We start from the raw sequence: 15929 nt of genomic DNA, 5'->3' as shown, positions 1-15929 counted from the left end.
GGTTTTATGGTGTTTCTTTTCTATGCATCTAAATGACCTAACTCTGCTAGGAGCTGTCCCGTACCTCTCGTAAGTTTCTCATGCTTGTTGTTAGCCTCAGGGGCTTAGTTCTCTGGAAACACCGAGTGTGATTAATCAAGCTAATTTGTGTTAACTTTAAAAAAAACCAATCTGACTTCAATTTTGTGTAGTCTGATTTCCTATTTTCCTGTTAACGTTTTTTAGCATTTCTTGTCTCAAAAATACCTTGCCTGTCTATATAACAGGCATTTATGCACCTGATTACTCTGAAGAATATTCCTGTGTCCACAGAACAAAGCCAGCTGTAAGAAATCCCACATGGTATATGAACTGCAGAAACTTCATGTTCTATCATGAATATAATCTTATGCTTTCCTTGCATTCTTAAAATAACTATTCACATGACATAGTGGTCATGTCTTAAGTGGTCTGGGAGTGCAGAAGTACTGTGTAGCTATAAAGAAAAAAGCTGGTTTACTAATTTGTCCTTAAGATCCATTGAATTGAAGGGGTATGTGTTTAAGAAAGTGAGATAGATTATGTAGGATTGGCTTCAAAATGATTCACATCTGTTCACCTGAACAGATGTAGGAAAGTCTCCTAAGTTTTATGTTTGGTTTTTTTTCCTATGTCTCTGTCCACGAGCACATCTTGCTCATGAGCAGAATGTTTACCAAACCTACATGGTCCTGTAGACGGTGTTACTTATCTGTATCTTGGAAGAGGCAGTTGTTCATCTGTCATAACTGTCCTGTGCGAGTTTTTCCCTGGGGTGTGGAAGCACACTCTAAGTATGCTTCAAGCTCATGGTGTCCAGTCTCCTGACCAGCTGTGATCGTGTCATGGTGCCTGCTGGGTGCATTGTGAACAGCCTGCCAGGTCTTCATGCAGTACTTTATGCAGCCTTATATCCACACTTGGATAATCAGGGGGTGCAAAAGCTTTGTCATCTCCCTGCTGTGTAAGGTGGTGATCAACTTCTGGAATGAGTGCACTCCTTCTTTGTGGATACAGCCATTAGTAGTGTATTTTTTGAACCTGTAGAATACCAAACAATCAGGATAAATTTAACAGCAGAGTGAACAGAAATGCAAGAGCTCTACCACAGAACATTTTCTTAGACTGTGCCTGTCTAATTGGAGATGTATTTATTGCGTTATCCAAAATTGCTGGAACTTTTTTCCAGAGGAGGTCTTAGTCTCGCTGGGGTATCAATACTTTCTTTGTCCTTTGGTCAATGAAATTCTTATCTGCTCATCTATTTATGCCTTTAATCCTACATGTGTTTTGTAAGAGGAAACGAGACTCTGCATTGTTCGTGTTCCCATCTGGCTGAAGCAAGCAGGTCTGTGCCCCAGCTCATCCCTGTGCACCCCCTGTACAACCCCAGGGCTCTCAGGCCTCCTCTCTCATGGCAGGAGGGGGATGTACAATCCAAATCTGTATTTCCTCTCTGTCACTGTATGGAGCCTGGATGACTCCTGAAAACCGGTAAATCCTGCTCATCCTCTTTCTTATCTGTAGCAGTTTTGAGTCTGAAGGTGGAGATAGTTTTTGACTGAGTGAGCAAAATCTGACTCAGCTTAAAAAATGAGTGTGTTCTCCAGCTATCCAAGCCTGGTGGAAATAGAGCACAGTGTCTACTCTGTGTTCTCACCACTGGTACTTATGTTTTCTTTGTTACAGTACTTTCAGGTGTCTAATTAAGGTGAATGGCCTTTCAGGTGGGACTGCCATTTGTGTTGATTACAGTCTGCTTGCCACTACTATATTTTTGGGAAGTGGTGTGGTATTTTTGGGATTGCAGAGGACAGTAGTAACAAATCTTCCCTGAGGATTCACCGTGTTTCTACTGAAGGTTTTCAAGTTATTTCACATAACAATTTCATCTACCATCTTCCAAAACCACATTTACCAAAAGCTGAGTCGTTCCCACACATAGATAGTTTTTCAGTTTTTTCAGGTAAATTTGCTTCACTGCATCTCCAGCTTCACTGCATCTCCACAGCTATTTGTAGCTATGGAGTCAAAGACTGCACAGATGAATGTTGACCCATGCTCAGGTGACTTTACTGGTAATCATTAGAGTTCATTTAACCAGAGCTTGAGCCTTCCTCCTCCTGTGCCTTTTCTCCTGATTCTGCTTGCTTCCTCTCCCAATGGGGTACCTCTGTGGAAGCTGCTGGTGCAAGAACTACTGGGCACACGCATCCAGTGTAGGTACTGCCTGGATTAAAAAAAGCCTTTGTGGTTAAATACTGCAACATACCTGTTCCCCCATAGCATAATATGTAAAAGAGGCATTTGCGGAACTCAAGTTACTGGCAAGTCAGTTTTTCTGCCAGCAAGAACTTTCTAGCTAACCTTTTATTATACTTTGTAATGGGCACCTTGTGTGGCCTAGGGTTTAATTTGGCCTTTGTTTGATTTATCTATTTGATCAAGCTAAGTTATGGAGTTGGCTTTAAATTACACGTGCATTTGCACATTCACAGACACGTATATAAACTGTGATAAGGGAAAACTGAGTTTGTATAGTCAAGGATGAAAAAATTTAGAAAATACTGAGGCTGAAGTTGCACATACAGCTGCAAGTCAAACACCTTTTTATTTCTCTCACTTGAATTTGTACTTACTTGATTTTATGATGACTTGCAGCTCCTTCCCCCCCGCCCCTGATAATGTGTCGTGCTTTCAGCTACAAATGGGCTGTATCTTGCATAGTAGCCAGAAAATAAATGTTGGTGTGAATATGGTCATAAGATATGTCACTGAAAGGAGTCTAAATAAAGAAGTAATAACACAGAATTTATTATTTCCCACAATTCAGCTGTGTTTCTTGCACATCTTAGTTACATCTTGCACATCTTAGTTACTATGCGCGATGTCCCTCTGATTTTAGCCTTTGGAGTTTTCTCTTTCAAACAGTCCAATAAAACCAGAGCCTGGAATTTTTTTACTTCTAGTATTAAAAGCAAACAGCTCAGGGAGCTGGCAACTTTTATTGGACCTGTAAAGGAGTAATATAGATGGTAGAGATTTCAGGCTGTATTTTGTTTATGGTGAGTTTCAGGTTTTTGGGGGTACTGAGCTGTTGCTATGGGGAAGGTTGGCAGCTTTCACTGATGTTAGGCAGTCTGTGAGACCAGACCATTGCATTAATGCCGCAAAAAGACTGAGTGGAAACATAAATATGTTGCAGTGGAAAGACATCAATGTTTATTCAGTTCTGGTTTTTCCTCCCATATAAAGTGTAATGTTATGAGGAGGGAAAGTCTTCGGCCAGAACCAAGAGGAATAAAATCATTGTGTAGAGAACTGTTTTAAAGTTATTACAGAAGGGTACAATAGAAATAAACTTCTCAGAAGTTAAGAAAACGTAACTACTGCAAAGCCAGTGTCCCTGATCTTGCAATATGTTGGCCTGGAAAGGGTACTGGGAAGAGAAAATACTCGTTCGTTGTTCGTTCTCCCTTCGTCAGCCAGGATCTGTACCCCTGACAGGCGGTGGAAATCTGAGCATGCCATGTATGTCACCAGTGCCCTGTGAAACAGTGTGCTTTTAGTATTGAAAGAAGGATGGGGGAGAGTCTACAGATCAAATCATGATATTGAAAGGATATTAGTAAGTGATGCAGCTAAACCATAAATGTGTGTTTGGAAGGATTTCTCCTGTGGAATATTTGCCTTATAACTGCATCAGAACTAGACACCTGCCTGCATTTCACAATGAGATGTCTGGCATGTCTGAGGTGTAACCAACCCATAAGAGCAAATAAATTCAGAGTTAATAGGCTGATACTTCTGGGTCTGCTCTCCGCCATGAGTGTTGATGGGAACTGTGTTAGCAGACTGTAAGAGGAAGGACTTGTCCTTAAGGAACCCCTTTGTGTCTTCCTGCTGCAGCTGGTCTGACCCTCTTTCAGGAGGCCTCGGAAAACATTTACATTCTTTGGCAGAGCATGCTAAAATTAGGGCATAAAAATGACAGGTTCAGTATTGGAGTCTTAAATAATATTTAAGTAGTCTTGTGTTGTGTAATCTGAGCAGAAGCCAGCATTACTGTCACTTGATTAGTGCAGTTGTATGCATGATACTCCAGTTTCACAATTACTTTCTCAATAAATATAATCATAACTATAGTAGTAAGATACTATTTTAAAAGTAAAGTTTTCCAAGCATTTCTGACTACTTCCCCAATACCTATGCTAATAAATTTAAATAGTTTATCTTTTATAGTTAAAATCCTTTGTCCTCTTCCATAAAACCCACTTTAATCTGCCTTCCATTTACTTTAGAAGGGTTTTGCCTTAAATGCTGTTTTCTCATTTGTATCACTGTAAATTCAGAGGTGTTTCACTGAAACGTGGTACACATCCTTTGTAACAATATAACTTATGCTTTGATAAGTGGCATTTCTGTCAGCTTTTAAAATGCAGCTGTTTAGAGAACTAGTTCACAGTAAAGTTACAAATTAAATACTCTCCCAAATAATAATTTGAAGGTACTGCTAAGTTCAAGATACTTTTTGAATCATCAATACTATCTCCTTTTACTGCTGTGTATTTCTAAAAAAATAATTTAATTTGAAGTTACCCACTCTTTTCCTGTTATGTCCAGACCATGTTAGACATTTATTACTAGTTTCACTGTTCTCTAGTACCTTAACTGTCATGTGTTTAGATGATCTGCCACTCCCTTCCCTTAAAAAAAAGAAGTGATAAAGGTTTGAAGGATAAAATAACCTTGTACTCATTCTTTCTCCAAGACAAAGTGTTCTTTTACTCAAGTATCTGAATATCTAATCAGTATTTGTAATTCCGATAAAATTGTATCTAATGAAGATATAGCTAACTATAACTTTAAGTTGGTAGGACTGATGGGATACTAGATTATCTACTACTAGATTAAAAAAATGCGAAAACTAGTAAATGTGTAATCTGCTGTACAAGAATAGCTAAGGAGGATTACCGTAATAAAAGAGCATAGAAATACTAGAGAACTTGAATCATAAGTCAGGAATTGTTAATACAGTATAAATGTTGCTGTTTAGTTTTGCTTTTATAGCAAAGGAAAAAGTGTTTTGTTTTTACAGTATAGGTAATGTGGTGAAAATAACTACAACTTAAAAATAAACCAGCCCCAATAAAAATTTCAACCTATTTGTCACTTCTTTGCTTTAGGAGCAATGACGTTTGAGCCCCACCAATTTTGTCAGATCATCTTGTGTTATTTTTGTGTGCATGGTGACTTTGATCTTAGTAAATAAAAATTCTAATCAGTATTTTATTTTTGTTTCACTTAAATATTGGCATTTTAAATTAACTGAATTAAAAAATAAATAGCAAATGTAGGTTCTGACCTTCGAATGATTTAGCAGTGTTGGTGTATTGCCTGTTGTATTCCCTTCTTGTATCATTTGTGCAGGACCTTGCACAGCACAACATGAGTCCTCAGTGGGAACCAAGGACGCCTGTACCATAAAAGTAAAAATAATGTTTGCCCAAAAGCTTGAGAATAGTTCGAGAGACGTTCCAGTTTACAAGATAATGGATTTTCATCTTGGGATTGCTTAGGGCATAGTTACTCCCAGTTAGCTAAAATATCATCCATGCTCACTTACTCCCTTTCTCCCCAGCTTGCAGTAGCTTTCAAGCAGAAAACTTTTTTCTCTCTGAAGAATTAGAAGAGGTCATTGAAGCATGGAGGGGCTTTGTGCTAATGCAGCTGATGGTAGGTTTCAGAAAGCATCCTCCACAGCAGGGATCTCGGGTTTCTGAGGCAAGGACCCGTGAGGTTGCAGTTGTGGCACTGTGCTGGGCTGGTGGGCTCCATGTCTCAGCCCAGGGCCTGGGAGAGGAGGTGGTGGTGTGAGGACAGTTCTTTGGGTTCCAGCCTGTAGATAGCTGGGATCAACCAGAGGATAAGGAGAAAGAAGAGGAGGTAGTGGCAGGGGTGGACTGCTAGCACAGTCTAAGTCAGGATTGGGCTGTAAACCCTTGCTCTGCTTCCAGGACTTGAGCTGCCCTGGTACCTTCACAGCCTGGGGAGAGAAGGGAGTTAGCTCTTCTGTGGCTTTGAGAACCTGTAGCCACTGTAACTGTCAGCCGCTTCTTTTCCACAGATCACTTTTAGCTTGAATCGTCAGCAAGGCCATTGCCCCTGCCCATTGCTTGTAGGCTACCACCCCTGGTCTTTCAGCATGGCCCAGCCCTTCCACCACCCTGTACCCTGCCCCTTGAGAAAGTCAAGTTGCTGAGTTCCAGCATGATCCAACCACCATCCTCTCTCTTACCTCCATTCTTCCCACCCCACAGTCCTACCTCAACTTACTGCTCACAAGTAAGATCCTTCCTGTCCTGAGTTTGTATTAGCCTGTATCTACCAACACAACGCAGGTACCCTCTCCCCAACTGCTGGTCCCCTGTTGGTTTGCAGAGTTGGTAGCTACCTGTTATGCTGTGCTTCAGGAAGAAAGAGACAGGTTGGTATAATTGGGATATATTCTGCCATGAGAATTGGGTGAGCTGAGCTGTCTTAACAGGTTCAGGACTCCCTCTGTATGGCTGACTTGCTGAATCATTTGTATGAAATGCCTTTTTTCAGTGTCAGCCTGTGGCTTCTGTAGTTGCCCACAGTGTTAGCCATTCCTCTGTTTACTGGTGAGACATGAACCGCTCAATTTTCTCCTGTAAAGCTGGGATGCAAAAAGGTGGATGAACCGCTTTCTCAGCATTTTCCTGGTACTATTTTTCACTACTGGTATCCATTTTAAAGGTTAAGGACAGCTTCCCAGAAATGGGTGTTAAGGGTCTGCATAGGAAAACATGACACTCTTTCAGGCCACTTTTACATGGGGGAAGGGAAAGGTGCATGTATAGAGAAAGATCCTGCTATACCTGAATTAGCAGAGTACAATCTGGGCCTAATTTCTTTTTAATTGTATGCAGTCTCTTGTGATGATAGGAGGTGGTGAGTGAAGTGCATAGGAAACACGGTGGATAGGATATAGCTAAAACATCTCCTGGCATAGGGGATTGTCATTCCCATGCATGGGGGAGTACAGAGGAGCAGAGAAATGAAGCTTCTAGTCATCATAGGGCAGGTGTAGAAAATAGAGCTGCTGCAGTTGTTTCTGGTGTTGTTAACCACATTTTCAGAAAGGTGTAGTAAATCTGGAGGAAACTGTGGTTTAGTTTGGGTTATACATTGTGCCTTCCTGTGCTTTTGCACTTCCACCTGTGTTTATGGGACAATCTACATTGAAATCGGCTGATGTTTAGATCTGTTAGAGGAGGACTGTGTTCCAGTATATTCAGTTCATTTAAAAATGAGTGAATCATAGCCATACTGTGTTTTGTCCTCACCATTAAACTCACAGGAGTGACGCCAAACAGTAGACAGCTCAGCCACATCCATCATGCAGGTTTCAGTGCATTTGTGTCCCTTGTGGAAGAAATGAGAGAATTGACTACTTGGTGCCATTTCTGGTGGCCCACAATTTTTCCTCTTCTGCACCCCCCCCCCCCCCCCCCCGCCCCCACCAAAGGGGAAAAAAGGGGTCTGTGTGGCACCTCCTTTCTTTAGATAATAGAAGACGAACTGCAAGAATGGCTTGTTTTGATCTCTGCCTTGGAGGTTTGGTTTTTTAACAGAAAGGAGGCTTGAAAAATAATTGCCGAGGTGGACACTACGAAAGTACACAGCTCACCGTTGTCATGAATTTTTCAGTGTACGGCATGTTGTCAGGGAAGAGGTACACTGTGCACACAGTCTAGCCATGCTAGTTTTCTTCCCCATTGGGAAGTTTTGCACTTGATGCTTCACTAAAATGAACTGAGTATCAGGGTGCCTTGGAGAGCCTGTTCATCTGGATCTCCGGCCCTTTTCTCATGAAAGAAGAAGAAACGAGGAAAAAAGTGCCTCCTCCCAATGAAAATACAAAGAGGATAATCTGCCCTGTTTACTCATTGCATAAAAGGTCATGCTTATTTGTTCCTAATTTTTGTAGAAAGAGCCTTCGGGCTTCTGCAAAACTGCCGTACAGCAGATGAGTATTTGGAACAGAAAATGAGGTCATTCAGTTGCATGAAGTGACTGTGCTTGCCTGAGGGTCGAATAGCTCAGTGGCGAGTGGGAAGGGCCTCCATCCTGGGGGGATCTCTGGGGCTCCCAAAGGCAGTGTGGTATGGTCAGCCGGTGGCAAGGGATCACTTCTGAGGAGGGAGCTTGGAGGTGTTCGACCATGGGGATACCCTCAAGAGAGGATGCTTCTCAGTGGGTGGACTTCAGAGGGTATTATAAACTGCCTGGGATTAATGGTGTGGTTTCAGGAAATCACTGAGGCAATGTAAGTGGTAAGTTGGCAAGGTGCTGCACAGGACAGCCTTATCTGCCATGGCGGCATACTCACACGATTTCTTTTAATGTGTGCTGGTGGTTTTTTTGACTTTGCATAGAACTGATTCAGGGAGCAGAAACATAGCAGAAAACCTGACATTACCAAGAAGAGGTAAACGGTTTTGTTCCTGAGTCAATGTGCAACTGAGGTGGGGGAAGAGGAACCGTCCCTTTGAATTGACTGAGCTGAGTCTTAAAACTTTTATCTAGTGCCTCGCGTGACTGATGAGAAAATACTTAAACTAAGAAATGGGAGAAGAGGCTGGCTTGATTTTCATGCCTAGTATTAAAGTACAGAAAAAGAAAAATTAGGTAAATGAGAATGGCACAAGCAGTAACACAAATGGCCTATGCAAAGGAGCAAAGGAAGGGAGAAAACTAGTAGTACAAGACGTTGTGTAGGTGCTACACTAACAAATAAAATAGTATAGCGAGAAAAGATGGTGAGGTCAGGGAGGAAAAGCAAATGAGATGTTTATTATCCGGGCTCTTTTAATTAGTATACAAAACTAGAACAGCTGGTGCTGAATGTGTAACCAGACATAGAGACGGCGGAAACACAGTTGAGTAGCATTCATGGCCTGAACACAAATACTGAAATTTATGCAGAAATCAGTCAGGTGTCGTGAATGAAGTGGCACCATGTGAAGAAACAAACAGTAGCACGGACACAGTAGAATCTGTTTGGCCAAAATCACTTTAGGAAGGAATTATGGAAGACCTGTTGTAGACCTCTAGCTTAGAATTTATATACAGACAATGTAATAATATTATGAGAGACGAATACTAGTAGGAATAGTAACATTATAGGTGGCTATGTAGTAGGCCAGATCTATATTTAAGCACAAATGATATTATGATGATGTGATACTTCTGTACATGACAGTCAGTAGCTTTCTTACCAAAAGAGTAATTCAGAATAGAAGTTGTGTTGTTCTGGACTTGGAAGGAATTGCTGACCTTACAGAAAACCTGATTGTTTAAAAAGTGAAGACAAAAGATGAGCTGGGTTAATTTGGTTTAAGTTAAATGGGATGATAAAAAGTCAATAACAATTTTTTTTACGGCAAACATTTGTTAAATTAGGAGAACTGGGCAGCAAACACAGGTGAGCTGAAGTACTGGAGGCTTAAATGGAGAAAAGGTTCAACCTGAATCGCGAGTAAAGGGAAAGGAGAATTGTGGGAAATTGCCTCATCCTTCTAGCAGAGAACCTTCTCCTGGGGGGATATTGGTAGAGAAAAGGTAATGCAAAAGGAAGGAGGAGTAGATTACCAAAGAAAGTCACTTCCTGGAAGTTGTGGTGGAACAAGAACTGAAAGTATTAAGCTGAGTTAGAATTTGCTTAAAGTTCTTAAGAGTTAAAGCAATTATTAGAAGGTTTTTTAGACATACAAATAAATTGAGAAAGAAGAAATTCTTCTGTTGTATAGGGAGGGTGGTTTTGAATTAGAGAGAGCTTTTGGTTCAAAAGCTCAATAAATAAATAACTTTGCACACTTCTCAGTAAGAAGTGTAACTGTGGGGACAGCGACAGGATGATGAATGGGAACAAGGTTATGAACATGACTATGGTTGAGATGGAAATTCAAGACAGAAACAAATTCCAAGTAAATAAGGATGTGACGTTGCAGTGTCCCAGCTGCATTGCAGTAACTGCCTACGTACCAGTTCTTTCCCTTCTGTAAAGTTACTTGCAGTAGCTTGCCCTATTTAGCAAACGTTGCCTACATGTAGTGTGCATGGCTCTTCATTGCCTAGAGCTGAAGTGCGAATTTTTGAGAAATAGACTGCTTTATTGTTTTATTTTTAAAGTAAGGTTAATTTATATTATGTTGAGCTTTAAAAAAAAAAAATATTTGTAATATTGTAGATCTTTCTTATATGAGATATTAAGGAACACATTCTAATCTCAGAAGTTGCTTTTTCCACTATGTATGCCCTGGAGCTCATTGAACCTTTCTGTGAACAGATTTAGGTCACTGGGAAAAACAAAAATCTATCCTTGTTTCCTCTTCCTCTTATCCTCTCCCCCCCAACACTCCCCCCCCCCCCCCTTAAATTGAGTTTGTTTCCTGTCAGATTAGTGAGTTAAATTGGCTTATGGTGAGGACCGAGAAGTGTGCCATATTTGGTGCAAGAGAAGCCTCTAGGAACAGGAAAAAGCCCTTGAGGTCAGCAGGAGCAATGGTGAGTTCTCTTGTGGGTGCCTGGCCTTCAAATTCTGGGTTAGTGCAGCAGAGCTACGCATTGCTCTTGGGACAAGCTGTTGTTCAGTGTAGTGGATTTTCTTAATGCAGGTAAGAGCGCTACTACAGATCCAGTGTAAATTGTTTTACTTCTGCGTCCTCTTACTCTATACTCTTGCTTTACTCAAAGTTTGCTAGCTCTTGACAGAAGTGTATGAGGTTATCTTGAAGAGAATTTCTTATGATCTTCCAGCGCGGTTGGGCTTCAGGATATGCCTTCCTTCATGTCTGGATTTAATTGTAGATAATTTTGGAGGGAAAACAGTTTTCTTTGGGAAACCCAGCATACTGGTGGCATCTGGTCATTGTACCGAGCAATCAATCAATCACTAGATAAAAAGGGGCAGAAATGAGAGATACAGAAAATAAACGATCTGAGCAGAATGCCACCAAATAACTTTTTCCCCCCTCTAAAGAATTTAATGTCTCCGACAGCAGTTGTTCACAGGATGACGAGAAATGGCAAAGAAGTTGTGAGGAGGTGCTCGCTGGGACCTTGTTCTTCCTTCCCTCCCCACACATTAATAAAAGTAACGCACACGCACACGTATCGGTGGTCAGGCCCGGGCCCCTGTAATGAGCCTTAATTCCAAACTTCCTTTCTTTTGTAGAGCCTGGTGAGAGTTGTAAGCACTCCCTGACACTGCCGAGGAAATGGTACTTTTCTTTGGCACCACCTTGCTAATACAGTTTATATTTGCTATGGTTTGATTTTTTTGTAGTAGGAAATGCTTTCCAAGAACTTGTGATCATGGATTTTTCCACTCTTACTTTTTGTTGTTGCTAATACTCTTAGGAAATTGCCAGCATTTTGGACCAAGCCGTTGCTTGTGACAGAGGTGTGCGAGACTTTACATTATAGGCTAAAATAGCAAGAAATAATAGGATACATATTAAAAAAAAATAGAAACGACACTGTCAAGTTAAAAAAGAAAAGGAAAAAAGCTCTAGTCTGAAATCATTGTATTGACTGCTGGTAAAAATAACAGCAAAGTCTCTGACAGCTGAAAGAGAGAGAAAGGAGGAAAAGCATGTTGCTTTTAAGTTTTTCCCTTTGTTCATTGGCGGTGTGCCCATACACCCCATTCAGGGCTCTAGAAATGGTTCACTGACTTGAAGCTCTGTCTGCTTTTGGTTGTGTGGGTTGTATTTGTTTAAGTAATGTGAAGAAAATACTGAGCTAGATCTCTCAACATTAAATTATCAACTTTACAGACATTTTTTGTCCAACTCTTCAGACAAGTTAAGATGGATTCAGGTTTTAGATCTGTTTTGCCGGTTTCCAAATGCTGTTTTTTCACTATGGCTTTGAATTGTTATTGCAGCCTCACAGAATCTCACCATGAGCTGGCTGACAGCATGGTAGTATACATTTACACAGTAAGTCAGACGGCACCAAATCCATCTATAACATTGAAAAGTTGTTGAGGTGTATTCAAGGAGAATACTGTGCAAGTCATTTGGAGTTGTTTTTTCAACATTTTCTGTTGTTAAGTGCTTGAAAAAACAAACATGCGAAAAAATTGAACACTTGCATAATACGTGATTTATGAAAGCAAAATTGTTCCATTACTTTGACTTTTAAATTATGTTAAAAAACCCCTCTTGTAAATGTAGTGCTTTGTTTGGAAATAGAAGTTCTGTTGCTAAAAGTGAAATGAGAAAAATAAAAACATTTTAGAGTACTAATAATGCTCTGGTTTAGGTTGTGTTTTAAATAAGTACTACTTTCTTTTGAAGTAAAGTAGAAGACATAATGTTAGGTGCATGTCAGATGTCAACCTTTTGGTGTTTGTTTTATAACTGAAACTCAGAAAGGAAAAACACTAATGTCTTGCTGAGACTTAACTATGTCTTAATAAGTTGTAATTAAACAAAAAGACAAAAGCATCTATGCCACGTTCAGTATTACTGAGAAAGAAGGGCTTATGTTTATCTGCTTGAGGTTCCCCTTGTGGTTAGCACCCATCTGTGTTGGCATGATTGTCTAGTTTTGGAACATTTAGCTATATGTTTTAGTTTGGGACAGAACACATGTTGTTCAGTTCTTTCTTTTTAACAAGATTTTCCCTGGTGGCCGCTGAAGACTGAAGGGGTGTGGATGGACCTAGGGATGGGTTCATGCTGCAGGCAGAATCTTGTTTCTGTTGATGAGTGGTGGTGTCTTCTTTGGGCATATCCTGAACTTGGATGTTTCTTCATTGTGACAAACATCCCCTTATTGCTATACAGACATTTCAAAGTGGAGCGCTTGCTTGAAATAATATTGCCTTCCTGGGTGGTTTGTTTCATTGGTCTATATAGAATACTGTCTTCCGGTTGTATTAGCGAGAAAACTTACATATTTCGGTTTTCGTACCTTATATTTTCATTTCAAAAAACAGCCAAGCTTATGATTCAGGGGAGAGATATTATATATTTCTTCTTTTGTGTGTCGTCGTCCATCTGTCCACCCCACCCCCACCCCCCCCCCCCCTTTTAAATAGTGCTCAGCCTTTCACCTAGGAAGTCAACTATTTGTCTCATGCTTCACACTGTTAAATTTTGTGGAAGAGTCACATGTACTAGAGCTGCACAACTGGATAAGCAAAAACAGCCTTCGTCCTAACCAGTGGAGATGTGTTCTTGCTTACTTTTGACTGCTGGAAAAATTAAAAGCAACTGACTGGCATTGGTAGTGTCTTGTTGCGTCATGAATGTTTGCTGCTGGGTAGACCTTGAGAACTCGGCTGGTCCGGTAGTTGGGGATTTTGGAAGCAAAAGGTGCACGTGCTTTCACGTGGTTTCATTAAAATAAATATTCCCAATTGTTTTATAACTTTTAACTTAGTCTGTTAGTGCTGTGGGAAATGGACTTTGCAGTGGTGTCCCTCTTCAGAAAGACAGGGAGAAATTAAGTGACACAGGTTCCCCAAGGTGACTTTGCTGCAGAACCAGGAACTGGAATCCTGTTTTCCAGTCTCACCGTGTGTGATTCAGCTCCCGATTAAGATATCTGAATCACAGAAAAGTCTAGGCTGGAAGGGACCTCTTGAGATCGTCTGGTCCAAACTTCTGCTGAAAGCAGGGCCTTCAATTAGGTTATTCAGTGATGTGTTAAGATGAGTCTTAGCTATTTTTAGCAAAGGGAACTATACTACTTCTCTGGGCTTCTCTGTTTAATTGTTCTGGTAGTGAGCAACTTCTTCTCATGTCTGGATGGAGTTTCCCCTGAAGCAGCTGGGGCCTGTTGCCTCCTGTGCTGTTCTCCATGCATCCTTGTGAAGAGACCAACTCCCTCTTTTGTGTATGAACTATGAATTCTGTAGGTGTCAGTTCTTGTGCTCTGCTAAAACAGTGTCTTGGTGTTGTAGACCTCCCATAACATGAGTACAGGGAGCCCATGTCAGGGATCGCCATCTGATTTGAACACATTCCCTAGTTGCGTTTGTAGGGTAGTAAATGTGACTTACGGTCTCGAGTGTCGCGTGGCTCTTTTTGACATGTGACTGAGCGGGATGGCACCTGCAGTCAGGATTAATTTTTCTCTTTGCTATAAAGAGTTCATGAGCAAAAGAAGAAAACATGTTTCATAACTCTCCTGCAAAAACTACAAGTGTTTGGAAAGACGGATTTGGTAATATTCTCTTATGAGTCCAATTGATCTCACTTATTTAATGTGTAACTTCTAAAATAAATGTTTAGTGCAACCAATGTCTATCATTGTATCTTTTTCCCCAAAAGAAATTGTCTCACTTAATTTGATCATTTTATTTGAGAGTTTGATTCATCAAATTTGTCCTGGGATATAGACTTATTGTCTACATTGTGTGTAGTTTATCAAGAATTGAGATGAAAATTTTCATTTCATCAAAATCAGTGGTGAGCTCCTGTTGACTTCAGCTTGTCCAGGATTTTGCTGCTACAGTGTAGTATCAGAAGATTTAGCAGTATTTATTTCGCTTGCCCTGATGATGATGATGATTTCCTTTTCTGTGAATAAAAATACAAATCCATACCTGAATCATGCTAACTACGTAAGACTTTTGGGGTAGTGAACAGAAATTTAACAGCTCACTAGCGATATTTGAATTGCCCAATTCAGTGGACTTTGTTCAGAGTGCCTTCCTCCTGCCTCTTGTGCTCATTGTATCTTTGATTCATTTTCAGAGCAGCAGAGCCATGTCCCAGATATAAGGAACATGAATTATGATAATTTTGATCAAAATGAATTAGCTCTGAAGTGGACATTTGCTGTGTTTCCATTTTGTTAAAAAAAGCCTTTTCAGTTCCTGATGCCTGTTAGACAGGGGTTTTAAGAATACATCATTTTCTCTGCTTCTTGTATCTATAACATTCATCACAGAAAAGGAAAATGTTACTTCAGTTTTGTTGATACTGAAAATAGGTTCTTGTCACTTGTTTAGTGTTGGATAGTGTTTTCAGTGTATCCAGGACTGTAATTTGTAGTATCATCTGCTATAGCTCACACAGAGGAAACTGTTATTCAGCCTGTATGTATTCTAGGATAGTAGACAGGATAATTTGTCTTGTTTATTATGAATGTAAATATTGTTTTTAAGGCAATGGTAACCAAGAGTATTTTTCCTATTTACAGAGCAAGCTTTACATGGAAGGATTTAGAAGCCTAAAAGAAGGAGAACCAGTGGAATTTACTTTTAAGAAATCTTCCAAAGGCCTTGAATCAATACGGGTAACAGGCCCTGGTGGGAGCCCCTGTTTAGGAAGTGAAAGACGACCCAAAGGGAAGACAGTACAAAAAAGAAAACCAAAGGGAGATAGGTAATTACCTTACTCTGCTATTTCCCCCCCTTTTTTTTTCTTTGCAAGTTTTTCTTGAAATTATGTTTTCAGCATTTATTAATTTGTGAAAGGAAACCCTTCTATGTAAATTTGGCTTTTATATGTAACTTAGTAGTTTGATAGCTGTATCTATACAACTACATAAATCACTCACTTGATTGGTTTTACTTGAGAAGGTTTTATTGAATTAGAGGGAGCCTGCAAAGGAACGTAATATTATTTTGAAAATACTGCTATTAGACTGAGAAGAGATGTCAGTCTGAATACAGGTGAAATAACATTGTGTTTAGGTGAGAATGGTGCATGCTGAAGGAGACTATTGTATGCAGTGGGGTTTTAAACTGTGCATCAGTAGTTTCATACAGAAGAAAGCGTAGGTGGTGCGGTCAGGGTTGAGAGGTACATAGTTTGATTAATTATAATTTTACTTAGTGAACAGATTATCCGGTGTTTCCA

The 15929-nt window shown here is 40.2% G+C and overlaps 1 protein-coding gene across 1 annotated transcript in view; it reads left to right on the top strand.

The window, feature by feature from the left end:
- The window catches only part of LIN28B (lin-28 homolog B), an 81203-nt gene that overhangs the window by 26665 nt on the left and 38609 nt on the right, over nucleotides 1–15929 (top strand). The window contains exon 3 of the mRNA XM_059835724.1: nucleotides 15268–15452. Coding sequence (XP_059691707.1) covers nucleotides 15268–15452 — 185 coding nt within the window. The remainder of the gene's footprint in view (nucleotides 1–15267; nucleotides 15453–15929) is intronic.

This window comes from Gavia stellata, chromosome 2 (genome assembly GCF_030936135.1).
Source record: "Gavia stellata isolate bGavSte3 chromosome 2, bGavSte3.hap2, whole genome shotgun sequence".
Classification (NCBI taxonomy): domain Eukaryota; kingdom Metazoa; phylum Chordata; class Aves; order Gaviiformes; family Gaviidae; genus Gavia; species Gavia stellata.
Note: the sequence above shows the minus strand (reverse complement) of the source record. Positions and strands in the feature narration are given on the sequence as shown.